The 13,069-nt window shown below is 47.9% G+C and overlaps 2 protein-coding genes across 2 annotated transcripts; one reads left to right on the top strand and one right to left on the bottom strand.

The window, feature by feature from the left end:
• The first annotated feature begins 580 nt into the window (after positions 1–580).
• LOC136454356 (inactive beta-amylase 9-like) lies at positions 581–1,084 on the top strand. Its single transcript, XM_066454803.1, has one exon. The coding sequence runs from the start codon at positions 581–583 to the stop codon at positions 1,082–1,084; it is 504 nt and encodes a 167-aa protein (XP_066310900.1).
• Positions 1,085–9,859: 8,775 nt separating this feature from the next.
• Positions 9,860–10,647, bottom strand: LOC136451684 (uncharacterized). The gene has a single exon (XM_066452372.1). It carries the CDS (start codon positions 10,617–10,619, stop codon positions 10,197–10,199), a length of 423 nt encoding a protein of 140 aa, XP_066308469.1. The 5' UTR covers positions 10,620–10,647; the 3' UTR covers positions 9,860–10,196.
• Positions 10,648–13,069: the final 2,422 nt, after the last annotated feature.

The following is a 13,069-nucleotide window of genomic DNA, read 5'->3' as shown; positions in this document are numbered from 1 at the left end:
CGCGTGTCCGCGTGGTGCGGCCAGGTTAATATTGCGGGTTGCTTTGAGTTCGGCTGCTACTTACCTGAGATAAAACCGTGCAGCTTCTTGATTATCAGCCTGTTCGTTTGGCTGTGCCATGTCGTAAATAATCGTAAATTTTTAGCTAGAATAGTATTTTTCTTTCACACAAACTTACCAGCAGTACTTCCTTACAAACCAGCAATGATACGAACCAGCCAATCGAACAGGTTGTATATTAACAGACAAGTAATGTCAGTTTAGAGTAAAGTGCATGGCCCATCCTTTAACTCGTGAGAATGTGTCATCCTGATCCCTAAACTTAAAAAATATGTTATTTTTGGGCCTTAAACTCTGCTAGGGTCCTATATTCACCTAAATGGATCTGGACCCACATGTCAGCCCTATGAGGCAGCAGCTGCTCGCCGTGCCTGGTCCAGTGCCCTGACGGGCCAGTGCGCGCCGGCAAACTACGTCCTCGGCCAGTGTTCGGCTGGTGGAGCACGGCGATCGCGTCCTGGGCACGGTCAGCGCCGTGTTCGGCGACAAGCCCGTGGAGCTGTCGGCGAAGATCCCGTTCATGCACTGGCGGCACGGGGCGTGGTCGCGGCCGGCCGAGGCGGCGGCGGGCTTCTGCAAGACGTTCGCGCGCCACGGCTGCACCATGGTGGTGCCGGGCATGGACGGGTGCACGAACAAGCAGCACCACAGCACGGGGTCCAGTCCGAACAACTTGCTGGTGCAGATGAAGAACGCGTGCCGCTGCCACGGAGCACGCATCGCCGGCGAGAACGCGTCGCTCGTGATGACGCACACCAGCAGCTCCTTGCGCATCCGCAGCAACATCCTCACTAACGATATCATGCAGACCTGCCCCTTCACGTACCAGCGCATGGGCGCCGTGTTCTTCTCGACGGACCAGTTCACGTACGAGGACGATGGCCCTGCTGACGAGGAGCGCGGGCGAGCAGCTGCCGCCGCCGCGCCCAGGCACGGGAGAGCAGCCGTCGTGCAGGCGACCGAGAAGCCGCACCGTGAGGAAGAAGACGACTGTTTCCAAAACAACCCCTCGCAAAATTTATAAATATTTGTCTATTTTTTTTTATGTCTAAGCCATTTTATATATAACCTCAGCTAATCTTCTATTTTAAGCAATCAAGTCTAATCTTATACGCGGGCACCGATCAATACCCGTTTGGATGAATATGAGATCCAAACAGAGTTTAAGGACAAAGTGACATTTTTTAAGTTTGAGGACCGAGATGACACACCTGTACAAGTTCGAGAACTGGCCATGAACTTTACTCAGTTTATTTGCTAGTGAAGTTTGATTCTCTTGTAGGCATGGCTTGCGCTCGGACGCTCTGGACGCTAGCTCCCGTCTTGACGCCCACGCCTGCCCCGCTATGCTGTCCGTCCGATGGGCCCACACGCTGACTGTTGCGCCTCACCTTTTGCGTGCCTGCCCCAGCGCCGAGCAGTCGAGCACCCACCTACGCGCCCTACTTCCTCAGTCTCACATGCGCCAGCTGAGCCCTCTCTTTACTGCATGCAGCTATAGGAGTGGCAACAATTTTCCTCTGCATGCAAGGTTCCCACGCGAATTAATGCGCTCCACTCATGAAGAAATGGAACGGCACCTGCCTCACATGCAACAGTTGCGCCTACAACTGATCTCTTGCAAGTCGCGGTATAAGTTAGTTATTGATCTATATTGTTATTTTTAAGGCTGCAACAGACGACTGATCTCTTACAAATCACGGTATAGATTAGTTATCGATTCGTATCAATCTTTATAAGGCTGCAACAGACGACTGATCTCTTGTAAATGTTGGTATTAATCAAAGTTATCGATATCGTGCTAAATAGTTTATTGTTTAACACAATATCACCAATTGCCCGATTAAGATTGAGATTTATTGGTCTTATTATTTTAATATATCGTCTGCCGATTATTATCACAGTTGAATTCAATTATTGATGTTAGATCCTGTTTGATAACTAATCTATCTCGATCTTGATCGTACATGGTGGGTGGTTGAAGTCGTGTTCTATTAAGAGATAGATTCATTGATCACTAGTACCCGGTATGACCCCGCTATCAATGCTGTATTAGCCGACTCGACCTGTTGATAGTGTGTCAGATTGGATATTGTCGGTTAGCAGATCTATCTATTAAGAAGAGCATGGAGTCAAGCCACCCACTATGTCTCCATCGGCTATTTAGCCGATGGCCTGAGCTTCCACGTGTATAACATGCCTCCATTATTTCCTTGCGATGTAAATAGATCTATTGATTGTTGGTCTCTGATCTAGGGTTCTACTATCAGTGTTGCATCAGACGACCCGATCTGTTGACAGTACAATAAATTGGGCCTAGTTGTTTGTAGGTTTATTTATATCCAACGGATGAGCGATCGCATGCTATACGATAAGATCACCGGAATCGGCTAGTTTAGCCGATAGCCATGTTTATCGAGGATGTACTTGCTGTTTATATGCTTTTACTTGTTTTTGTCCAGGATAAAAAGCTAGTATGTCTCTCACTTGAACGCTTACACGACTATCTTTACACCTCTTGCATTTTTTCATAATCATTGGCTAAGTTAGATCCATGTAACTGAGAAAATAATAATTACCGATATGCTTATTTTGTTTACATTATATCATGAACATGCGGGATATCGACTCTCTAGTCGATAGTCTTATCTTGCTGGCCACTTGGCCGTATATTTCGAACTGTCTGGACAAATGACGGCATATTCTGTCTTAAATTACTGATCAATTTTCTTTTCTTATCAATTATAGGGTCAAATTGATTGGCACGCCCTCGGTCACGACCATCCGGTCCAGTGTCCACTACAAGCCGAGAGAGAGCTCGAAATCTGCTCCACGCGGTTTCTCTCGGCTTGCTTCGTGTGTGCTGCACCTGACGGCTGAAAGGTCCTAATATGGCTAGAGGGGGGTGAATAGCCTATTTAAAATTCTACAAATCAACTAGAGCAATTTAATTAGTATGACAAATAGCGTAATGCAAACTTGCTCTAGCTCTACAAGGGTTGCAAGTCACCTATCCAACAATTCTAGTTGCAATGATTACTTAGGCACACAACTTCAAAAGTAATTACTCACTAAGAGCTCTCAATCTTGCTACTCTAAAGAGCTCAACTAGATGAATGTAAATAATAAAGCAAGCTCTCAATTCTAATTACACTAAAGAGCTTGTATCAACTAGTTTGCAAGAATGTAAATAAGTGAGTAAGGTGATTATACCGACGTGTAGGGGATGAACCAATCACAAGAAGAATATATAGCCAATCACCGGGAGAATGCCAAAGACAAGAGACAATTGATTTTCTCCCGAGGTTCACGTGCTTGCCAACACGCTACGTCCCCGTTGTGTCGACCAACACTTGGTGGTTCGGCGGCTAAGAGGTGTTTCACAAACCTCGTCCACATGATAGGACACCGCAAGAACCGACCCACAAGTGAAGTAACTCAATGACACGAGCAATTTACTAGAGTTACCTTTTGACACTCCGTCGGGGAAGGTACAACTCCCCTCACAATCACTGAAGGCGGCCACGAACAATCACCAACTCATGCCGATCCTTCACCGCTGCTCCAACCGTCTAGGTGGTGCAACCACCAAGAGAAACAAGCGAAATCCGCAGTGCAACACGAATACCAAGTACCTCTAGATGCAATCACTCAAGCAATGCACTTGGATTCTCTCATAATCTCACAAAGATGATGAATCAATGATGGAGATGAGTGGGAGGACTTTAGCTAAGCTCATAAGGTTGTTATGTCAATGAAAATGTGCAAGAGTTACCCCCTTGAGCCGGTCATGGGGCTATAAATAGAACCCCCATCAAATAGAGCCGTTATACCCCTTCACTGGGCAAAACGCGCTCTGACCGGACGCTCCGATCATACTGACCGGACGCTGGCCCTCAACGTCCGGTCGCCCGATGGACGCCACGCGTCACCAGCTTCAAACGTTGTTCGTCAGATTTCAACGGCTACGAAGCTGACCGGACGCTCCGGTAAAACTGACCGGACGCTGAAGCCCCAGCGTTCGGTCGTTTCCAGTAAGCTCCCCGAGGCATATTTTTTCAACCAAACGCGTCCGGTCCACCTTGACCGGACATAGACCAGCGTCCGGTGCAATACCCTCGGTACTGTGTAGACCCGTCAGTTTGACCGGACGCAGAAACCAGCGTCCGGTGCTTTCAGACCCAGCGTCCGGTCAGTTGACCGACGCCAGCGTCTTCGCGATCAACTCATTTTCACTTCTAACTTCTTCACCCTTGATCCAATGTGCCAACCATAAGAATTTGCATCCGGCGTAATAGAAAATAGGCATTTCATTTTCCCGAAAGGGCCGAATAGGACCCCAAACCCATCTCAACCCTGCAAACACCACCTCCTTTGTAGATGTGCTAACACCACCAAGTGTATCACCTTGTGCACAAGTGTTAGCATATTTTCACAAATATTTTCAAGGGTGTTAGCACTCCACTAGATCCTAAATGCATATGCAATGAGTTAGAGCATCTAGTAGCACTTTGATAACCGCATTCCGATACGAGTTTCACTCCTCTTAATAGTACGGCTATCTATCCTAAATGTGATCACACTCACTAAGTGTCTTGATCACTAAAACAAAAATGGCTCCTATATTTTATACCTTTGCCTTGAGCCTTTTGTTTTTCTCTTTCTTCTTTTCCAAGTTTAAGCATTTGACCATCACCATGCCATCTCCATTGTCATGATCTTCGCCATTGCTTCATCACTTGGAGTAGTGCTATCTATCTCATAATCATCTTGATACACTAGGTTAGCACTTAGGGTTTCATCAATTAACCAAAACCAAACTAGAGCTTTCAACGGCAGAGGATGACCCATCGCTTTTCCGCCGTCCACATTTACTGGCATGAAAATTACAGACATGCACCGTATTTAAAAGTTCACTTTTGAATTTTCAGTTCTATCTTTCTAGATTCTAACTAAAACAGTCCATGAAACAAAAACATCCGAATGTGCATATGCAGCAAGATAGGTCACATCCTCACTCACCAAACTATAGTATCCAGACAAACATCACTATTGTATCCAGGCACACATACACGTCTAACTCAGTGTCGACAGAATATCATTGGCAGTCCTCCGAAGGGTATCCCACGAAGGTAGATTGATCGGCGGAGGTGCGTGTAATCGAGAACAAGAAGGTAACAGAGACACAAGAGTTAGACAGGTTCGGGCCATCAGCACGACGTAATACCCTACTCCTATGGTCTGTTGGTTTGTATTGGCTATCGTATGATATTGCGTGTGTGATTGAATGTGGGATGGAGCATGCCGACTAGGGGACCCTTGCCCCTCCTTATATACTATGGAGGGTAGGGTTACAGGGAAAGTATCCTAGTCGATTATATGGCAAGTATTATATTACAATATCTGTAGTATCCGATCAAATCTTCTAGATGTCTTGCAGCGTACGCCGAGCAGTGCCATGCGTCGCAAGTCTTGAATCTTGTGGGCTAGACCATCCTTGACCGTGCGGCCCTATCCCTTGCCGTGGGTACCTGGGGTTATACCCCCACACGCAGGAATAACAGTTCATCTCTTTCCCTTAGACGCCAATCGATAGATCATCTCCCTGCACACAGAAGCATCTCACGATGGCTCAAATCTAACACAAAAATTAATGGCTAGAGAAAGAAGGGAGAGCTCACCTCACCTAGGAGTAGGCGAAGGGGTCAGGTCAGAGGAGGAGAACGGCCTCCTGTCGGCTGTAGCTCGACGTCGCCTCAGGCCCCTTCGGTCTGGGAACCAGCCCACTTAGGGACACCCGAGTGCGGGTGCAGCTGGCCAAGGGACAAGCCACCGGTGCCACATTCGCTACAGCCCGGAAGGTGGATGGAGTCCCACGCCCGCGCCAGGGTGGCCTGCAGCCACCATGCTGCGCCTGCCGCCTGCTATGGGGTGGCCAGAGCCGCCACACTCACACAGCAGGCCGCGCCGGGGTTGCAGGGGAAGCAGGGCCCCCCGCCCGCGCCGGGATGGCCGGGACCGGAGCGGCTGGGGTCGTCGGGGCCAATGGGGCCAATGGGGCCCCCACCCGTGCCGGGATGGCTGGGAATGCGGCGCCCGCACCCCGCCTGTGCTGGGGCCACTGGCCCACGCCCGCTCCGGGAGGAGGGAGGTGTGGGGCGGCGGAGGGCAGCAGGAGCCTGGAGGTCTGGAGGAGAGGACCGCGCCAGGGAGAGGCGAGTCGCTCGCCAGTGGGTTCGTGAGGATTCCTGACCATCCGGGTCGACTGCTTAACGGGTGATAGACCCGCTACGCCCCCGATCGGACGGTCCATATTGCATGTTGGTCAGATCCGACGGCTAGCGGGTTTGCGGGTGACGTGGCCCTATCCGTTAGCCCGCTTTTGGTGCATGAATCGTATTTAGAGATACCACATCTTTCTTGTCTTAGTTGCAAAAATAGAAGTTCCAGTCTTTGATACTTCATTGCATGATTGATTAACTGTAGCCACAAACTGCTCAACTTTCTTTACAGCATTTGTGCCCTCTCCTCTCATTGTATCGACCACTGCCAAGTCAGACATAAAACCAAAATGTAGAGGAGACTGTACCAGATCCTTTTCTACAGTATTAGAACCACTACTGGTAGCTTCTAGAGTAGAAATGCCTATGCCACTTTGGTTCATCGCAACTTCTTGTAATCGCAATGGTATGAATCTTGCATCGTCTATTTATCCCTTACTTTGATTTGTACACTAGGATTGCGGTTCCATTCAGTCCTGTGTGTTGCTATTGGTGATTTCTTAGGGTTTATTTGTCCAATGTGGTTTTGTTCCAGTATGTTTCGCTACGGAGCTTTTTCCTCGTGAGGAAATGAGGTTTCCATGTATTTTATTTTCTTTTGCTCCTAGAAAATTGTGAAATTAGTGCCTTTTCTATTCTCAAGGAAGGTAGGCCTTCACCCACCTCTAATAAAAAAAAGACTTATTTATGGATTTTATGGGTCATCCACTTTTTAGATTTCACTGGCAAATATGCCCGTGTGTTGCAACGGGGGAAAAAATGTATCAAAATGTTTATGAAGAACGGAGAGAGGAAATGCTGCATAACTACTTACGTTTTTTTTCTTTTTTTATTAAATTTGACTGTTATACTTTATTTTGTGACAATTATATGACATCTAAAACACAACAATTAAATAATATGACAATGTATAATGCTCACGTTTCTAAGAACAAAAAAAATTGCTCGTACATAAATCACAAAAAATATTTGCTCGTACATACATCTGTTGGTACAATTAAATATCAAGTTTCAAATTCTTTTTAACACACGTAAAATTTTTTAATTCAAGTCAGTGTAGATTTATAGTTATCGATATGTTAGGGCTGGTATGTCGGATTATTATGAGAGTAGGCCTCTCTCGATTTTTCATATCGTGACATAATCGGGGATTGCACCGGTGCAATAATCAGGGATATACAGACCGCATTGGGTTACAAACTACTTATGATCTAGTCTCACGGTTTGATTAGTTGGACTATCGACAGATCCGGGGTTATAAGAGTTTTGCTTTTAATCAAAATTATATTAATAACTTCATGGTGGAAAACATTTCTTTTTCAATGAAAGGTTATGAGTTCAAAGCCTGTTGTCTTTCTTTTATTCTTTATTTTTACTTATATTATTCATCTATCAGTTTTTCGCATTTATATTTATTGAACATGTTGGAATGGGAGAAAAAAAGACAAAAAAAAATGGAAAAACATACATCCAAACGGAAAAAGAAATTGACCCTCTGCATGACACACGAAAACACACGGACGGTACTCCTATGCGTGACGAATGACTCTCTCTATCTGTTTCTCTTGATGAAAATTGGAACGTCCTAGCAAGAGAAAAAGAAAAAAGATCGATTTCAAGATGCTTCCGAGGTCGCTGGGTGTGGAAACAGAAAACAAATGGCTGACCATGCAGAATGGCAACAAAAGTCAGAACGACTATCAACTCCAGGATGGTGCAGAACAGGAGCAAAACAAAAAGAGCGGCAGAATGACTCTTGACTCTTGACTTTGAGTCTCAGACGGGCACGAACATGGCGCGAGGGGCAGAGCGGGAGCAATACAGAAAGCAGCGGCAGACCGACTCCCAGACAGGCACGGACATAGAGTGAGGGCCGAGGGGAGCTTCTTCATTTTAGTTCCTATATCTTGTTTATTCTTATTCTATGATAAAGAACATATGACAAAAAGAAATCGGATGATCCTAATCGGGTCAAAAAGATCTATTATTTATTTTGAATAGTGTATTTATTTTTAACGTATAAAAACATATTCTTTATTATGAATGTAATATACTGTATTTATTATTTTTAATATTTACTTTTTGGAAACAATAAACCATAAGACTATAAAAGCGGAGGCAGGGTCGGCAGAAAAAAAGTTCTCACCTAATCGGAATCATTTTTTTTTTATTAAAGCGTGTGGAGGAATAAACAAAACCATAACCTCTCGCATACGTACAACTGAATACGGAAGGCGCGATTCAATACATCTTAGAATCGGTATCGATCATCACGAGACATGAGCTGTTCTAACTCGTACGGGTCATATAAATGAGAGTGCAATAGGATTATGATTCTTACGCAGGTTCCTCAAGACCTAAAGGACCTATTTGGATTAGGATTTGGATTCGTACATATCCAGGTTATCTCAAGACGGCCTACGTATGTTACTATATATATGAAAAACGGGAAGTTATAGAGAGATGAATAGAAATAGTTTTCACATTCACGGAATTAGTTAGAGGAGGCCGTACAAAAAAAAATGGTACAAAAAAATAGGCTGAAATTTTGTCTCTTTATTATTAGGGGTATAGATTTAAGCTTTATGGATTTCATTTAAGTGGATTTTATGGGTCATCCACTTAAATAAATGTGTGAACTGCCATGGTCCACTTATTTATGGATCATCCACTTATTATATTTCATTTAAGGAAAGACTTCTTTAGTAGTTGTTCACACGTTTAGATCCTAACCACAAAGTGTAGACGATTTTATGGGTTTCTTTTCGATGAATTTGTTTGATTAGTGACCCACAAAGTGTGTCTTTCACCATAACACCGTAACACCGTCGGCAGAAGTGCGTGGAAGTGCGTCGGTCGCGCGAAGAAAGGAGCGGGGTGAGTAAACGAGCTTTGAGGGGCGATTAGAAGTTAATCTGACAATAACATCCGGGTTTTTTAGTACTAGAGTAGATAGATATACATAGATTGATAGAGATGGAGACGATTGAGGTGGGGGAAGATAGAGAGAGAAAATTAACGGTAGAAATAGCACGTGCGGCCACAGATTTGCCTTTCCCGGCCCACTAGCCCAAGTTAATAATCCTTGATGGGAGGCCCAGGTCTCAGTTACAGGTCCAGTCTAACCCAATTAATCAAGAATCGTAACCCAATAGCGTACTGATCCAGATAAGCCCAATACGCGGACAGGCTTGATTAGGCCCATTTCAGATAGACCCGATTCCTCAAGGTTTATCGCAGAGGCGGGCCAATCTTCAGTCCAATGCAGCTGTTCTTCTGTTGCGTAGCCCAGCCCAGCATGATGGCTGCTAAAGAGGTCAGTCTTCTTCATCGCCGAAAGCAAGATAGCGAAGATCCAAACAGACATGACATGACCCCCGGTTTCATTGAACGTTTGTCGACTTGTGTTGATAGCTTGGGCGCGGCTATCCAGAGATACTGCCAAGAAGCTCGCTCAGCCACACCGTTTGAGAAATTTTACAAATTTGAACTGAAATATTGGCAGAGAAGTTGGACTAATCATTGAGTTTGCTTTCTCGGAGTCCGAGGTAGATTTTCCTCACCCAATACTCGGCAGATTGTTTTCCGGATCAGATAACTTGTTCAAGTTGATGTACAGGTTACATTCTATTCAAAAGCGAGAAAAAGCAGATCGTCCGCGGGTAGGAAGGAACAGAGAAGAACCGGGCGAGCACGCAAAGTTACAGGGCACAAGTGCATCTCAGAAAAAGAAAAATGAAACGCTGGAATACCGCCGTACGAAGTTGATCGGACTGACTGACGCACTTGAATGCCGAATCATATCCCAGCGCTTGTAATTCACATAAACAGACTTGCGATCAACCGACCGATCCATCACTCCGGGATGGCGACGAGCATCGGCCGCCAGGGGCGCCGCATGAGCAGCCGGCGGCGGAACCCGCCGAACATGAACCTCCGGTGCACGGCCGGTGCGCCACGGTGCGCGTCACTAGCTGCCGGCGACACCGCAGCCGCCGGAGCCGCCTCTGGCCGAGCCAGCGCCGGCAGCAGCACCGCCACCGGCTGGCCGTGCTTCTTGGCGCCGCCATCGTCGCCAGGGTCGCAGTCATCCGTCATCACGAGGAGCTGCTCCAAGGAGCTTCGACTCAGGAGGCCGCTCTTCTCCCCCTCGCCATCCTCCTCCGCGGCCGCCGGCGGCGGCGGCTTGTTGCGGCCTTTGCCGAGGAGGAGGCGGCGCACGAGGATCCACAAGCTCCTCGCCTTCGGTGGCTTGTTGAGCAGCCTTGCTACGGCCATTATTCTCCTCGTCGCGCTCTAATAATTGGCCCCCTCTGATGTCTGATCAGTCAGTGTTGTGGACAGTGGACGTGCTGTTATAGGTAGGCCCCTGTTCCATTGAATGTCTGAGATATGCAAGTATTAAATATAGAATAAAAAAATAATTAATTATATAGTTACGATTAATTTATAAGACCAATCTTTTAAGCCTAATTAGTTCATGATTTGATAATATGGTGCTATAGTAACATATATGCTAATCATAGATTAATTAGACTTAATAAATTCGTCTCGCGGATTACTGACAGATTCTATAATTTATTTTTTTATTAGTACTGTCGGGGACCTAATACCAGGATACCCTAGAAGGTGGAACCGATAACCACCGAACGTGAAAAACTTCTGGACGCATAAGGGCTCCATGTCATCCCTTGTTCGAGTGACAGGAGTTCGGTTCCGCCTCGCCCGACACCTTTGGGACGGGCTCGGTCTCGCCCGAGGGCCGAGGGATAAACTCCGTCTCGCCCGATGCCTTGAGGGCGGGCTCGGTCTCGCCCGAGGGCTGAGGGATGAATTCCGTCTCGCCCGATCCCGGAGGGGCGGGGTCAGCCTCACCCGACGCCTTTGTGGGATAACCCTGCCTCGCCCCAAAAGCTCAAGGCTAATCTCCGTCTCGCCCGACGCCTATAGGGCGGGCTCGGTCTCGTCCGAGGGCAAAGGGATGGATTCCGCCTCGCCCGATCCCGGAGGGATAGGGTTAGTCTCGCCCAAGAGATAGGGATTGGTCTCCGCCTCATCCGACGGCCCAGAACGAGCCTCGCCCTGATCGATATCTATCCCTCATAATGATGGGTACAGGACGAGACAAGACGTTCGGGTCAACCATGGCTCCAACGACTATACCCTGCGCCCTGGCAGGAAGAGGACTGCCAGAGAACGACAGGACTAATGCTTTAGACCCTTCCAGGCGCCGCAGAGCCCAAAAGGTATTACAGGTGCGTGCATCTCACCCTGTAGAGTTGTAGGCGCCGTCTTCAGCTCTGGGACACGGAACCCAATGAAGATATACGACAATCGCTACGCTCCAAGAACGGATTTGCTATCTCTACGAACGACGGATATTCCATCGCCACGCTGTGGACCCGAGGGAGCGGCGCCCTATTCCCGATCCCTCAGGTCCTCCTAGTCAGAAGGCCTTGGCCACGGCGCTACACCGGGCCCCGACCCCGAATTCTCCCAACAAGGAATCATGGGAACCAGAAGGCGTGCGGAGCAAGGCTGGAGGGAGGCTCATAAGTCAAAATCACTATACTACAGCCCATACCCTGCGGGCAGCATTCTGTGATTAATCTGACATCCTACAGAGACATCGACAACATGCTAAGCACTTATCTTCCTTCGCACTCATCAGAATGGAGGACCTGACCAGGTAAACGTGAGCCACATGACTAAGTAGAGTACACATCCTGGAGCCCTCACCCTTGTAAAGCCAGCCCCTTCATCTATAAAAGGGGATGCGCTTCCTCCATCAGGGAGGACGGGAAAAATAGGACCGAACAATAGAGCGCACTCATACACACATTCAAGCAGCTACGAAGCTCTTGACCACCATTTCAATCCTTCCATTAGAGACTTGGGACCAGTCCCTCTCTCGACAGTTTGTATCCCTTACTACAGACCGTTCACGGTGCTAATAACACAAGCAGCAACGAACTGGACGTAGGGACGTTCCGCCCGAACCAGTATAAATCTTGTGTCCTTTAGCGCACCATCTGAGCCTAACGCGTATTACTATAAATTTACTTGCCGGTGCTTGTACGAAACACCGACAGTTGGCGCGCTAGGTAAGGGCTTTGCGCGTTCCAAATCAGGTCTCGGATGGCCACCCACGCAATCACCTGGGCCCCGGGCGCACATGTGCATTTCGGCGACCTGGATTTCATCATCACATTAGGAGAGCTGGCGCTGACTCGCTCAGCCGCCCCATCTCCCCCTTCCATCAACCTCAGCCGTCTCAGGCTTGAGGGCCCACCGGGCAACTCCCGAGGAGTCCCGTCACCCAAGGAGGCCTCTCACAATGCCACCATGTGTCCGGAGGGGTCCGTATGGAGCACCCCGACAGCGTTTCCGTTCGGTCTCCGCAACGTTGCGGCAACCGCTGGCCGCCTTCTGGCGCTACGTGTGGTTCAACCACCCACGGACATCGAGTTCGTGGGGGCGATTGAGCGGGATACGGAGACCCTCTACGAGCTCCTCAATGAGGAGCCGATATCACTCTCCAGCTCAGATTCCAGTAGGGGGAGCCACCACCCTTCCCGGAAATGCTACATGACGCAGACCCCCGAGGGTCACGTCGAAAGCGCCTCCAGGGAAGAGGCCACCCCTACAAACAATCCTGACAGCAGATTCGAGGAAGAGGGGATAGCCCCATCTCACCTGAGGATGGAGCAGCTAAGGGCTCGTCAGCA

Source organism: Miscanthus floridulus, chromosome 5 (genome assembly GCF_019320115.1).
Source record: "Miscanthus floridulus cultivar M001 chromosome 5, ASM1932011v1, whole genome shotgun sequence".
In the NCBI taxonomy this organism is placed as follows: Eukaryota; Viridiplantae; Streptophyta; class Magnoliopsida; order Poales; family Poaceae; genus Miscanthus; species Miscanthus floridulus.
This window is presented reverse-complemented; position numbering and strand designations above follow the sequence as displayed.

Excerpts from the sequence above, each read along its gene's own strand:
- LOC136454356 (XM_066454803.1), top strand. The coding sequence starts at position 581 with ATGCACTGGCGGCACGGGGCGTGGTCGCGGCCGGCCGAGGCGGCGGCG.
- LOC136451684 (XM_066452372.1), bottom strand. The coding sequence starts at position 10,619 with ATGGCCGTAGCAAGGCTGCTCAACAAGCCACCGAAGGCGAGGAGCTTG.